The following is a 12,869-nucleotide window of genomic DNA, read 5'->3' on the forward strand; positions in this document are numbered from 1 at the left end:
CCTGGTCCGTTCTCAACACACCACTACACGCTGCCCACTCTCCACTTCACGGGATCCATTTCATACAATTGTCTCGGCCCATGGGTCAATCAGGCTTTCCCACCCTTGTATTCTGAGTATGCATACACCCCAGCCAGAATGTTCGGTCTATCACCTTCTTTCGGTCTTGCCAATTTTTGGGGTGTCCCGCAAAGGACGCTCCTGTCTGTGCTCCAAGATTAGAATTCACGGGTGCACTGCGTACCCCCCTGGTTGTATCCTGCCTGTGGTCTGGGAGCAGTGGACTCTTTACATTGTTTGTGTGTATGTTTCCCATGTCCAGCTGGAGTGGGGTGGAAGGTCATGCTACGTGTTTCATGTTTCTTGCTTGGGCTCCTCACTTCCATTGGCATAGCCTGTGAACATGTGTCATTCTTGTGTGCTGTTTCCTATCATAGCTGTGTATCTGTGTATATCTACACACACGCACACACACACACATATATGTGTGTGTGTGCATATATATACATATATAGATATATATATATATATATATATACGTATATGTCTGCAACCATATATATATATATATATATATATATATATATATATATATATATATATATATGTGTGTGTGTGTGTGTGTGTGTGTGTGTGTCTGTAAAGAAAAGCATACCCCACGCAAATGCACTTACACATGCTTACTGGTGTTTATATATGCTTGAACCTGTTTACTAGTGCCTTATTCATTATGACACTGACACTTCGCTCCAGTTAACTTTTAATTGATATTTTGCAGGTTATACAGAGGACAGATGTCGCAATATGTTCATGTACAGATTACCGATGATAAACAGTATGTGATGCAGTGAGATTCGGTACAGGAATAACTGTTCATTAGGCGGTTGCTCTAACCAATACACTATTGCTGTGCTGCTTCATTTGCATATATACCCATATACCCATGGCTCCTGGTTCCCCAAACACACACCCCAACGCCTTCCTAACACTGCAGTCATCCATTCTCCAGTCGGATTCGCGGTGTATCCACACCACTACACACTGGCCACTCCCTACTCCTATAGACCCATCCCATCGGTTGACTCACTCCACGTATCCTCAGAACTCCCAAACGTTTAGTCCACAAATATTGGTGACATGAGCGACCAAAAGAATACTATTCGCAATTTTTAGGTTGTCCCACATGGGACACGAATGTGTTTATGTCAAGATTAGACTCTATACTTCATTACATCCTTACTCCCATTAACATGACACTACAATAAATTAATAAGTATGACTATGTGATAACGCACACATTACACATGAGAGCCTGATTATGTACGTGTTTGCCGTATTTCTTTTACAAATAGACCGGTTTAGTAATTGGCGTTGCCGTAGCAGGCAGATCACAGGAATGATTCCATGAGTGGGAAAGTCCTCACATTTGATTTTTTTCAGCACAGCACTGACTTCGGACATTGCACACACTTCTGCATTTTAGCAGTTTCGTCCCGTCCCTCTTCTGCACAACCTATTATTCTATCTACTGTCGAGGTTTGTAAGGGCACATTCATGTTATTTATGACTGCAAATGGAACGAATGTGTTACAGAGAATGTACTTCTACATATTGATGTCTGCATGTGTGCATGCATATATACTTATAACGAACTCGCTGACCTCCACGGGGCGGTCCAATTAGAACCAGCCCATCCAACCCTGGCATGCCTGGCTCTATAATTTCCTACTCATAGTTCCTCGACCCCACCCGTGTTCAAAATACATGCATACCATCCATTGTCCACTTGTTATCGCAGCCATGACACACCTCCACACATTGCCCTCTCCCGAGCATTAGGGGCCCTACACGTATGTTGTCCTAACCCATGTATTCTCAGGTTCTCCCACCATTTAGTCCTTGAACATACCTGCCCTTGCTCGTGTAATAGTCGGATGGCCAAATAGCCTATCGATGTTTGGGTAGTCCCACCAGAGACTACCCTCTGTGTGTAAAGTAGACTTAGCAAATCAACAATGTTACTCCCACTGGTAATATCCTGCCTGTGGTGTGAGTAGCAGTGCTTTGCTCACTCATGCCCAGCTGGATATGACATACGCTGACAGCGCTATATAATACTGGGGTTGCTGTTGATTCCATTCTCATTCCTTTTGTATGCTTTATTGTTATTTTGTTCTTTCTTCTTAGATATATATATATATATATATATATATATATATATATATATATATAGTATATATCTGTATATACTTATATACATTTCCTATGCTGGGCACTGCTTAGACCCACGCAAGTGCACTCAGACTTGCTTACTGGTACTTATATGTGTTTACTGCTGCTTATTTGTGCTTACACCTGCTTACTAGTACCTTATTCATTATGACAGTGCCACTTTGCTTGAATGATATTTAAGTTAAATATCTCATGCTATACTTTTATGTCAGTTTTACGGCAAAACGACATTCATTCCACATGGAAAATGATATGTGGTATTGTTGGGCTCGAACCTTGAATGTCTGTTTGTTAGGCGGATACTCTAAACACCACACTATTGGCATTTATGTTGACTCCACATGTTTTTCTCTATTTGAATAAATATGATGTGTAAGCTACACTTGGCGGAGGGCAGTGACGTGCAAACACTCTGCGCTTTGCTTACACCTTCGATAGTGCAGCAATTCAAATGTATAACAGGGACACAGGGAGTCTAATTGTGAAAGTTCTAGGGACAAGGCTCAACATTCCACTATGTGCTTGTGTGTTTTACTTCAATTTTATTTAATTGTTTGTGGACACTCTTGTATGCTTAGCATACATTTCAGTATCCACGGACACTGAATTACTGACTTACTATTAGGGGCGGGCTCTACTGGTAGGCATAGTAGGTTTTGCAAGTGTCGGGGCATGTTTACACCTTCGTAGAGCACGTGTACACGCCCCCTGCACTCACACATATTTCCTGTGCATGTCGAGTGTGCGGCAGCATGCCCTCATACATATTCATATGGTGCTGCTGCACCATTTGTAGTGAGGACGCTCAGCGCAAGGCTAAAACCGTCCTTGCGCTGAGCTTCTTGAATCCCGGGGTAAATGTTTTTCATGCAATTTTTGCTCTGCATTAAATGCTAGTGCAATACAAAGGTGCTGACCACAGAGTACTTCTCCGCCTGGACTAGGGTGTCAATTTCTTATGTTTCACCACTTGATGTAGCCCGGTGCATAACCATTGGGTTTCAGATGTTATAATTAGCTTGCATAGTGATCAACCCATCAAGCTACAGGGGTTGAATGTCAACCGCGGCGGCATCAACATATACTCAATGAATTGTTATAAGTCTATAAATGTTTATTATGTGCAGGTACTCTGAGTAAGATTGAGAACTACTGAGATGTTTGTCTGAATTTTCTGCATCTGTATTTCCTAATGATTCATGTGCATGTGCTTTGTTTTTGACTGTGAAGTACTGAAATGTTTGATTGCATTCCCTGCATCTGTATATGTTAACTGTACTCCCCGCCTACACTCGCTCTCTACCCTGCATCAACCTATATGTAAGCTTGTTGCCTCTGCATCTGTATCTTCCAAACTGTATCCCCTCCACCTACACTCACTCCGGTTGCTTTTTCTCTTGGTCTTTCCCTAACACACCTACTATATTCTCTGTCTCCCTCCCCCATTTCACCATTAAGTGGCAGCAGACTCCCGCTACAGTGCAATGCTTGCTTTTTGCTTGCTGTTCCACTACCTAACCACAGCTACCATCATTCAGTACACCAAACCTAAATGTAAGGACGCATAATAAAGAAGAAAGGCCAACTCTGCCCTGTACCCCTATATCAGACTAACTCCCACCCCAATATACCTCACTTTAGATTATACACTGTCCCACTACTGAGCCCCACCAACTGATAGTTTCCTGCTGCTCTCACTCCTACCTGGCTCTTCCCTTCCTCCTGGCCCTCTTCCAGTACAGCCCATCCCTCTTACCTCCTTATCCTCTCCCCATAGGTGCACTTCCCTCCCCCATACCCACTTCCCTGAGGTGCTTCAGCAGCGCCATCTTTTAGAAAGTGGGAAGTGGATGGGATTAGCGTGTCCTCCACCACCAAGCCATTTCTGCAATTAGGCTGCTCGTCTCGCACTCGGTAGGTCACAAGCAACTGTTTATGCTGTTTACTTGCTCATGTGTTGCCTGCAACTGCTGTTTTTTGCTTGAATGTACTGTATTTACAGCCTGAAACCTATACTTCATTTATCTAACTTCCAATGCTATGTTGCCAAACAGCCACGTGCTAAACTGCTGAATAGCCTTACAGCTGAGTTAGCGGTATGCAGATAGAACTAAAAGGCAGCAACAAATAGTAGTAATAATATCCGGACAGCATCGTTTGCTTGTGAAAGCCCGTGTCTAAACACGACATGTGGTTTTTGCTTGTATTTAAGTGCTAGTTGAATTTCATAGGTGCCGACCACAGAGTACTTATCTGCTTGATATAAAGTGTCCATTGAAACAAATTAATACATTAATATAACTTTTATAAACGAATGCTCTTTCAGCACTTGATGTAACCCTGTGTAAAACTGTTGGGTTTTTAATAATATAATTAGCTCGCACAGTGCCGAAACCAGCCAACTGCGGCAACATCTACATGTGCTCCATAGAGTGTTCTTAAGACTCTAAATGTTTTTCATGTAATTATTGCTCGGCATTAAGTGCTAGTACAATACAAAGGAGCTGACCGCAGAGTACTTCTCGGCCTGGACTTGGGTGTCCATTTCTTATGTTTCAGCACTCGATGCAGCCCGGTGCATAACCGTTGGGTTTCAGATGTTATAATTAGCTCGCATAGTGATAAACCCATCTACTACTGAGATGTTTGTCTGCATTTTCTGCGTTTGTATTTCCTAATGACTCATGTGCATGTGCTTTGTTTCTGACTGTGAAGTACTGAAATGTTTGAGTGCATTCCCTGCATCTGTATATCTTTACTGTACTCCCCACCTACACTCACTCGCTACACTGCTTCTACCTATATGTAAGCTTGTTGTTTCTGCATCTGTATCTTCCTAACTGTACCCCCCACCTACACTCACTCCTCATCCAGCTTCTTTCTACATATTCCCACCTAACCTATAAACACTAACCTACCTCTCTCTCTCTCTATTTACAGCTCATTCCTTGGGTGCTCCCCCCCTCAACAAACCTAAAAAGACAACAAAATAAAAAGGAATACCCCAACTACCTTGGACTACCTACAAAGGTGTTGAATTAACTAGTGTGTATGTATCTGGCCTAAACTATTGGAATATTTTAAATACTTACTGTACCCTACTCGTAGCGAGCACTCTAGCAGCCTACTGCAACCCTTTACCCCCCCAGTTGCTTTTTCTGTTAGTCTTTCCCTAAAAAGTCTTACTATATTCTCTGTCTCCCACCCCCATTTCACCACTAGGTGGCAGCAGACTCCCACTACAGTGCAACACTTGCTTTCTTGCTTGCTGTTCCACTACCAAACCAAAGCTACCATCATTCAGTACACCAAACCTAAATGTAAGGACACATAATATAGGAGAAAGCCCAAGTCTGCCCTGTACCCCTATATCAGACTAACTCCGACCCCAATGTACCTCACTCTAGATTATACACTCTCCCCCTTTACCCTCAAACCCATCCTCACAAACACAATAAAAAGACTTCTCCTCAAGCTAAAACAGTGTCGTAATGAACCAGATAATCTACCACCCTCCTTCCTCAAGCTATTCGCTGAAACCATTGCCTACCCTTTATTCTAATAAACAGATCTATACAGGAATCATACGTCCCAACCATCTGGCGCCAAGCATATATCATTCCATTTCATAAAGGCGGTAAAAACATAGACACAACCAACTTCAGACCTATAGCCATACTCTTCCCCCGCTCAAAAATACTTGAAAAAAACATCCATGCTCAAATCATGCAACATCTAAACCTAAACAAACTTCTCTCCCACACCCAACATGGCTTCCAACCTGGCCACAGTACCATCACTGCCCTCCTTTCGTTTCTAGAGACTATCAACCTAGCACGTGATAAGGGCAAATATGTATCATCACTATTCTTAGATCTTTCAAAAGCATTCAACACCATCTCCCATCCCTTACTTCTATCCCAGCTCTCATCCTTACATCTCTCTCCCTCCACCGTTGCTTGGTTCACCAGCTACCTATCCAACCACCAACAAGCCGTTCAGTGGAAGGAACCTACCTCTCCTTTACTACCCACACCCACCGGGGTTCCTCAAGGTTCTGTTCTTGGTCCAGTGCTCTTTAACATATTTATCAACAATTTCCACCTCTCCATCCCTGATGCCTCCATCATCCAATATGCTTACTGTACCCTACTCGTAGCGAGCACTCTAGCAGCCTACTGCAACCCTTTACCCCCCCAGTTGCTTTTTCTGTTAGTCTTTCCCTAAAAAGTCTTACTATATTCTCTGTCTCCCACCCCCATTTCACCACTAGGTGGCAGCAGACTCCCACTACAGTGCAACACCATCATCTCCTCTGCCACCTCCCCCGCTGAACTACTAATAAAAACCCAGCTTGCCTTCTCCAAAACCGAATCTTGAATGAAAGCCAATCACCTCACCCTAAATGCCTCCAAAACAAAACTAATGATCTTTACCCCTACTAGAAATTCCACTTTAAACAGAAATCTGTTTGGCATTACAAGCCACGATAAAACTCCACTAGAAATAGTCCCCTCAACCAAACTGCTAAGAATCATTATTGATGAAAACGTTTGACTCCCACATATACTCTGCTATCAAAAAAACTCATCAGAAGACTGGTCACCTATACAGGCACAATCGTTATCTCAGCCCCTCCATCACTTGCAACTACCTTCCTCCTCCCATCCCTCATGTACGGTACTCCACTATTTAACAATCTCCAACTAGGCCTGCTCTCCAAGCTAGAAGCCTGCTACCACAAAATTAGCAAATTTGCTACTAACTCCAAAAGTCCATCTCATCACTGCCACTCACTACTCAACATCAAATGGCTAGAACTCCGCAACTACCTTAGATATTTGCAACTCACCACTACTCACAAACTCATCTTCAAGCCATCAGACTGTCCATCCCTAGCCACAGCACTAACACCCTACACTCCCCCCCGCTCTCTAAGATCAAAGAACCAAAATATGCTTCAAGTACACAAACCCTCTCATCGCCCAGGCCAATAACTACTATCCTGCACAATAGCCAAACTTTAGAACTCTCTCTCCCCTCTCACCTACGCAACATACCTAACCATAATAACTTCAAAATCCAGCTCTTCATATATCTGTCCTCGAAATGTCCCTCTCATGCTCCTACCTAAATTACTTCCTCAACCGACTGTCTTCCTATCCTCCTCCTTTGTTCTCTTACATAAATATCTAATTGAGCTTTATCTCTGGCAACCTGGTTTAACCTAATGCATTGATCTGAATATTGTACATTAAATAATGTAATGTAACCTTACATATATGTAAATATAATGTAATGTATGTTCTTGTGGAGCTTTTCTCCCCGGGCCTCCACTGAAAACAGGCCAACTCGACCCAGTGGACTATCCCGGTCAACAAATGCAAATAAATAAATAAATAAATAAATAAATAAATAAACTGTTATTCTTAATTCTCTCATATATATTCATTACCTCTGCACTATTTCCTCTGTCTGTTCCTATTCTCTGTACAACCTTTCAAAATATTCCTTAATCGTTTCCACTCATTCCATTCTCCCTTCTTTCTTTAGTTCATATACCATTCCCTCCACTTTTTCTTGCCACAGCTGAGCAGTAAAAGCTCTAACTGATGCATGAGTACTTGTACTTAACAGCCACCCTCCAGGTACTGAACTGTTCATCCTCCATTTTTTGTATCCCTCCATTTAACTTCCTATTTTGGTCATTCCCATTAGAACCCAACTGTCCTGACGTAAGCTACAACTCTCTAAGTCTTTCAATTCAACTCTCTCCTCTGTAATCCTCTTTCCATTCTCCACACCCAGTCTTGCAGGTGTGTCTGCATCCTCAGTCCTTTCACTTTATTCCACACATGAAAACAAAAATTCTTCATACCCTTTATTAACTTCATCAATATTCCTTTATCTTATCCTGAAAATCTTTATTTTTTAATACATACCCTGGGAATCTCCACTATAAGGGAGACTCGATGGTTTTAGGCTTTACCTTTTCAGGTTTACTGTGGAGCATCAGCCAGGGTGACACATTATGTGTCACTGGATTACCTGGCATAATCCCCTAGCCATAGCCACATGAATCCTTGGTTTTGAGGATCTCATAAGTAAAGGGATTGCATCCAGAAAAAAAGGAGGTTATTACCTCTCTGTACTCCTCCCTCATTAGACCTATAATTGAATATAATGCTCCATTTGGTATGTACCTCTCCAAACACCTGCACCAACTGGAAAGGCCACAGAAATACTTCACAAAGAGAATCCATGGCCTCCAACACCTGTCCTATGCAGACAGGCTCAAATCACTATCACTCTACTCAGTATCATACAGATTGCTCAGAGGTGATCTGTGTCTCACCTACAAGGCAATATCAGACCCTGCCATATTAGAGATGCTCCATATCTGTAAGTCTAACTCCTTGTGCATTACCCGCTCGATAGGCCTAAATCTAATATGCAACATCAACAAAACCTGCTGGAGAGGCAGGTTTGTCTCCCAGAGGCTGCTCCCTCTCTGGAATAGACTTCCCATACATGTCAAACAGAGTACCTTGCTGACCCTCTTCAAGCGCGACCTTGATGAGTGGATGGGAAACCACAAATTTGTCCCAGGGGTTCCATGTTTGTCCCTCACTGACAGAGGCAACAGGTGCTGATTGAGGTTTCCTTTTTGGGGATAAACTCTTGGCTAGGCTTGTAAGGGCCCCAATGGCCATTAGCCTAGTAACTTCCTATGATCCTATGGTGTGGCATACTGTATGGCTTGGTGACAGGATGCAGACGTTTTAGGCCAGATTTGTTAGCTTTTATGGTGTGAAACCTTCTGGTGATAGGCAGCCGTTTAAGGAATTGAAATTGTTTGGAAGGGAATCCAAACAAAAGCTGCACTATGAGCTCAGCCTATGAGCTGCATTTAAGACTTGGTTAGTTTTAACATGTTAACAGACTACCATGGAAACAATCCCTTGTTACTCTGCTGTAGAAACTACAACCTCTTGGAGTTTTCCAAACCCTGTGTAAAATACTAAACTCCTGGATTCTTCTATGTCCTGGTGTATACACTGGGAAGTCTGTGTGTTTAAAAAATAATAACAGAGACACCTGGCTTCAAAAATGGCATGGCCACCAAACAGCTAGCAGTAACAATCCAGATAAAAACTCCACTTTATGTATGAATACGAAAAATCATCAACAAACGTTTGAAAAGAAAAAAAAAATCAACTAGCATCTGTCTGTCTGTGTTGTTCTCATATGTCTGAATTGCTTTTCCTAAGACACTGATGGAACAACTGCTTCATAGAACTTGTCCAGAAAGGTTAATAGTAAGAATGCTTACATTCTTGCTAAGACTAAACTGAGTTGTGTAGCAGGTCATCTCCCCATACTCTGAACTGCTTCTTCTTCAATGAATGAAAAGACATTTCATTTTAGTACTTTAGGCAAGAAGACAGAATCTAAGGACGACAATTTTTTATGAAGAAAGATTGCATTTGTATGCAGAACTGATTTTCGTTTGCTTTACTAATGAAGTAATTCAGTACTTATGTTTTACTGTGCTCCATTAAAGTTGTTTTTTTCTGTTTTTCAAAGAAAGGTTTTATTATACCTCACTTCACAGATGAAAGCAATGTAAATGAATGAACAAAACACTGACTAAGCAAAAGGAAGCGATAACTGCAATACAAAAAGGTTTATTAGTTGTCACCCATTAATCTCTGTGCTGGGGTCATTTCTTTTCTTGCTATTGTTCTCTGACATAAAACTGGGGAATACAACCTCGAGAATGAGATATACTGATGGCTGCAAAGTATATAATATAACTTGACTAAAAGATACCAACGTTCTTTAAAATGGTCCACAAAAATTCATACCTAGTGCAGTTGTCTTGATATCACCTTTAATCTTAAAGTATCATGAAATTAACAAAAAACTATATAAAATATGACTGCAAAATAATTAAATCATAAAAAGCCAGTATCACTAAAGGCTTACTCTTAATGGAAAACAAAATTTAAAGTATGATCATTGTGCATTCAATGTCAGAAAAAAAAACATATTTAGGTATGTAAAGGGCACTTTTAGTCACTCCAAGAAGATATCTCATCCTTCAAACAGAGCCACATACAACAACTTGAAAAGCTACAATGATACACTGATTCTTTGCTAAAGGAAAAAAAAAACAGGCAATTTATAGGTGACATCTGTGTGGGTCTGTATAAGGCAATGCCTGATAAACTTCTACTTATGTTAGAATGCACCACTGGGAGAGCTCATCATTAGATAAGGAAGCCTAACACTAAAAATCATTTTCAACAATGGAAAAAATAAACAAGTACACTATGGACAACTTAAATGATTATGGCAAAAGCTCACTCTTACAACTGTTAAATGCAATTCATTAAAGTCATTCAAAATTAATCTTGATGCATTTATGGGAAGAAGAAAACATCAGCATGGGGTGAGTTCATTTTATATAGCTGGTAAGACCTTGCAGCATTTGCCATTTAATGTCTAGAGACTTAAATAGTTCAGTGGTTCTCAATGGTCTAATCTACAGATTTAATGAAGCCTGTATAAAATTTGACTACATTTCCTTCTGGCTGGCATGGAAGCACATGCTGGAGAAACTAGTGAATTACATTACTGTGAGGGGTACAACCTCCACATTCAAACTTTTTTAAGTTCGCCTTAAACAAGGCAATTCGTTTGACTGACTGCACAGATATTTACTGACTCTGGCTTGACTACACAAACTATTCTCTAGGGATTGTTCTATCTGCAGAAGACATGAGGCAACGACTTGCAGTAACTAGGAGCATACTTTCCTGGGCTAACTGCCAATTAATTTTTCTCCAAGATGTTCAAGCCTAATCAGGAGCTGCCTTAGGTCAACTGGTGCTTTAGGCAAAAGGACACCACGGCACTCCCCCACTACACCACACAGTGCCCCCATCCTGGTCTACCTGCATCAAATAAATACTGGAAAAGTGCCCCTACTAGAGCAGTGCCCTAGGCGGCCGCCTAGTTGGCCTGTGCCTAAGGCCGGCTATGAGCCTAATATATTAGACTACTGTCAGGTGAAGCACCTTAATGATTTACTGATTAACGATAAGCCTAACATTTGAGTATTTGGACTGCAGCTGGCTAATAACAAAAATGTATTACACAGCACTGAAACCAATCACTCTCTTTGACTGTCATCAGTGTTTCCAGAATACAGCTAATGATGTGGGATAGAAGGGAAAACAAAATCAGAAATTTAATGGTAAACCTCTGTTACACTCAGATGGGGCAAAAGCATTCTGCAGACATATTTATACTTTAACTGGAATGTCTGCTTGTATTTTCAAAGTTGCTTTTCTTCACTTACAGGAGTGGATTATATAAAGTTCTATGGTGTATGATAGGGATATATGCTGAGATTTGTCCCTTTATGAATGTTTTGTAAGAAATACTGGATACAGACGTTGTCTTGGATCTTGGTATATGCTCTTATGATTTCTGTATAAATCATCAAGATTTTCTTTACTAAAGTGTACTTCCTTCACAGCTTAATGAGTTTGTTGTGTGATGTTTTTTCTTTTCCTTTGGAAAACTGAGTAAAAACATATTACAACAGTAGACACTGTATGGGTCCACTGATCTCTAATTCAGTACCACTTGTTTAGTGCTTCTTTTATATTAATCTTGTTAGGAATATTGCAATTTTCACATAGCTGGCTAACATCATACAGGTCTACAAAATTAACATACAGCTACCAAGTCATATCTTGCCTAAAACTTATGTCACTCCAATAAAATGTCAAAACATACAACTATTTGTTGAAGATGTTTAAAGAAAATTAAAATATGCCTACATTAATGGCACAGACTATTATGGTTACCTCCATTATCCGCACTTTCTCTGTAGAATTCTTCACTGTCATTTGCAGAATGAGACTTCTTCATTTCTGCAATTCGGTTACGGGGCATTTTTCTTCTTAATGAAGGTGAAAAAAATGATGGCCGATTGTTCCTTTCAGGTGTTGGGGGAGTGCTGAAGGATGTTACCTACAATGGAAGAAAAAGACAACGCAAAAAAGACAGTTGTAACTGTAACCCTAGTTAAAGATTTTAACAAACGATCACAAGAAGAGTACATTTTCAGTTCTAAAAGAAACGTTCTATGTAATGTACTGAGATAAATGTATGCTCACTAGCACAGCTACTCCAAATCACTGCCTGTACTATTTCAGTTCATAACCCTTCAATCATACTGCCACAGTCTGCCCTTACTAATTCTCCATAACACCACTGATGATATCTCCTGGTGGCTTCATGCTCTGGAGATTAAAGCTTTACTAACTATTCATGCAGTGTCTTTATGTGGGCTCCCTGTTAGAAATGTGATTCAGTGGTATAAACTTTGCACACTCAGGTCAAGAGATGTGCTGAACTGTTAACTGATACATTTTTTACTGCTGAACTGAGTCAGGCAACATAGTAAGCTGATGAACAGCCCCAGAAAATCCAAACATGCAGTGAACTTATCCAGGAATCATCGAGCCAATGCTTCTGTATGTATCCCCATGCAAGCATAGTACAGAAGCTAAATAAACTGGGAATAAATCCCTATGTCAGCTGCTGGATTGCCAACTGGT

At 40.9% G+C, this 12,869-nt stretch overlaps 1 protein-coding gene across 1 annotated transcript in view; it reads right to left on the reverse strand.

The window, feature by feature from the left end:
* Nucleotides 1-12,869, reverse strand: part of KIAA0930 (KIAA0930 ortholog) — a 2,167,533-nt gene that overhangs the window by 48,662 nt on the left and 2,106,002 nt on the right. Inside the window, exon 8 of the mRNA XM_044087231.1 lies at nt 12,114-12,279. Coding sequence (XP_043943166.1) covers nt 12,114-12,279 — 166 coding nt within the window. The remainder of the gene's footprint in view (nt 1-12,113; nt 12,280-12,869) is intronic.

The sequence above is a fragment of the Protopterus annectens genome, chromosome 11.part0 (assembly GCF_019279795.1).
Source record: "Protopterus annectens isolate FY-2018-M chromosome 11.part0, PAN1.0, whole genome shotgun sequence".
NCBI classification, from domain to species: Eukaryota; Metazoa; Chordata; order Ceratodontiformes; family Protopteridae; genus Protopterus; species Protopterus annectens.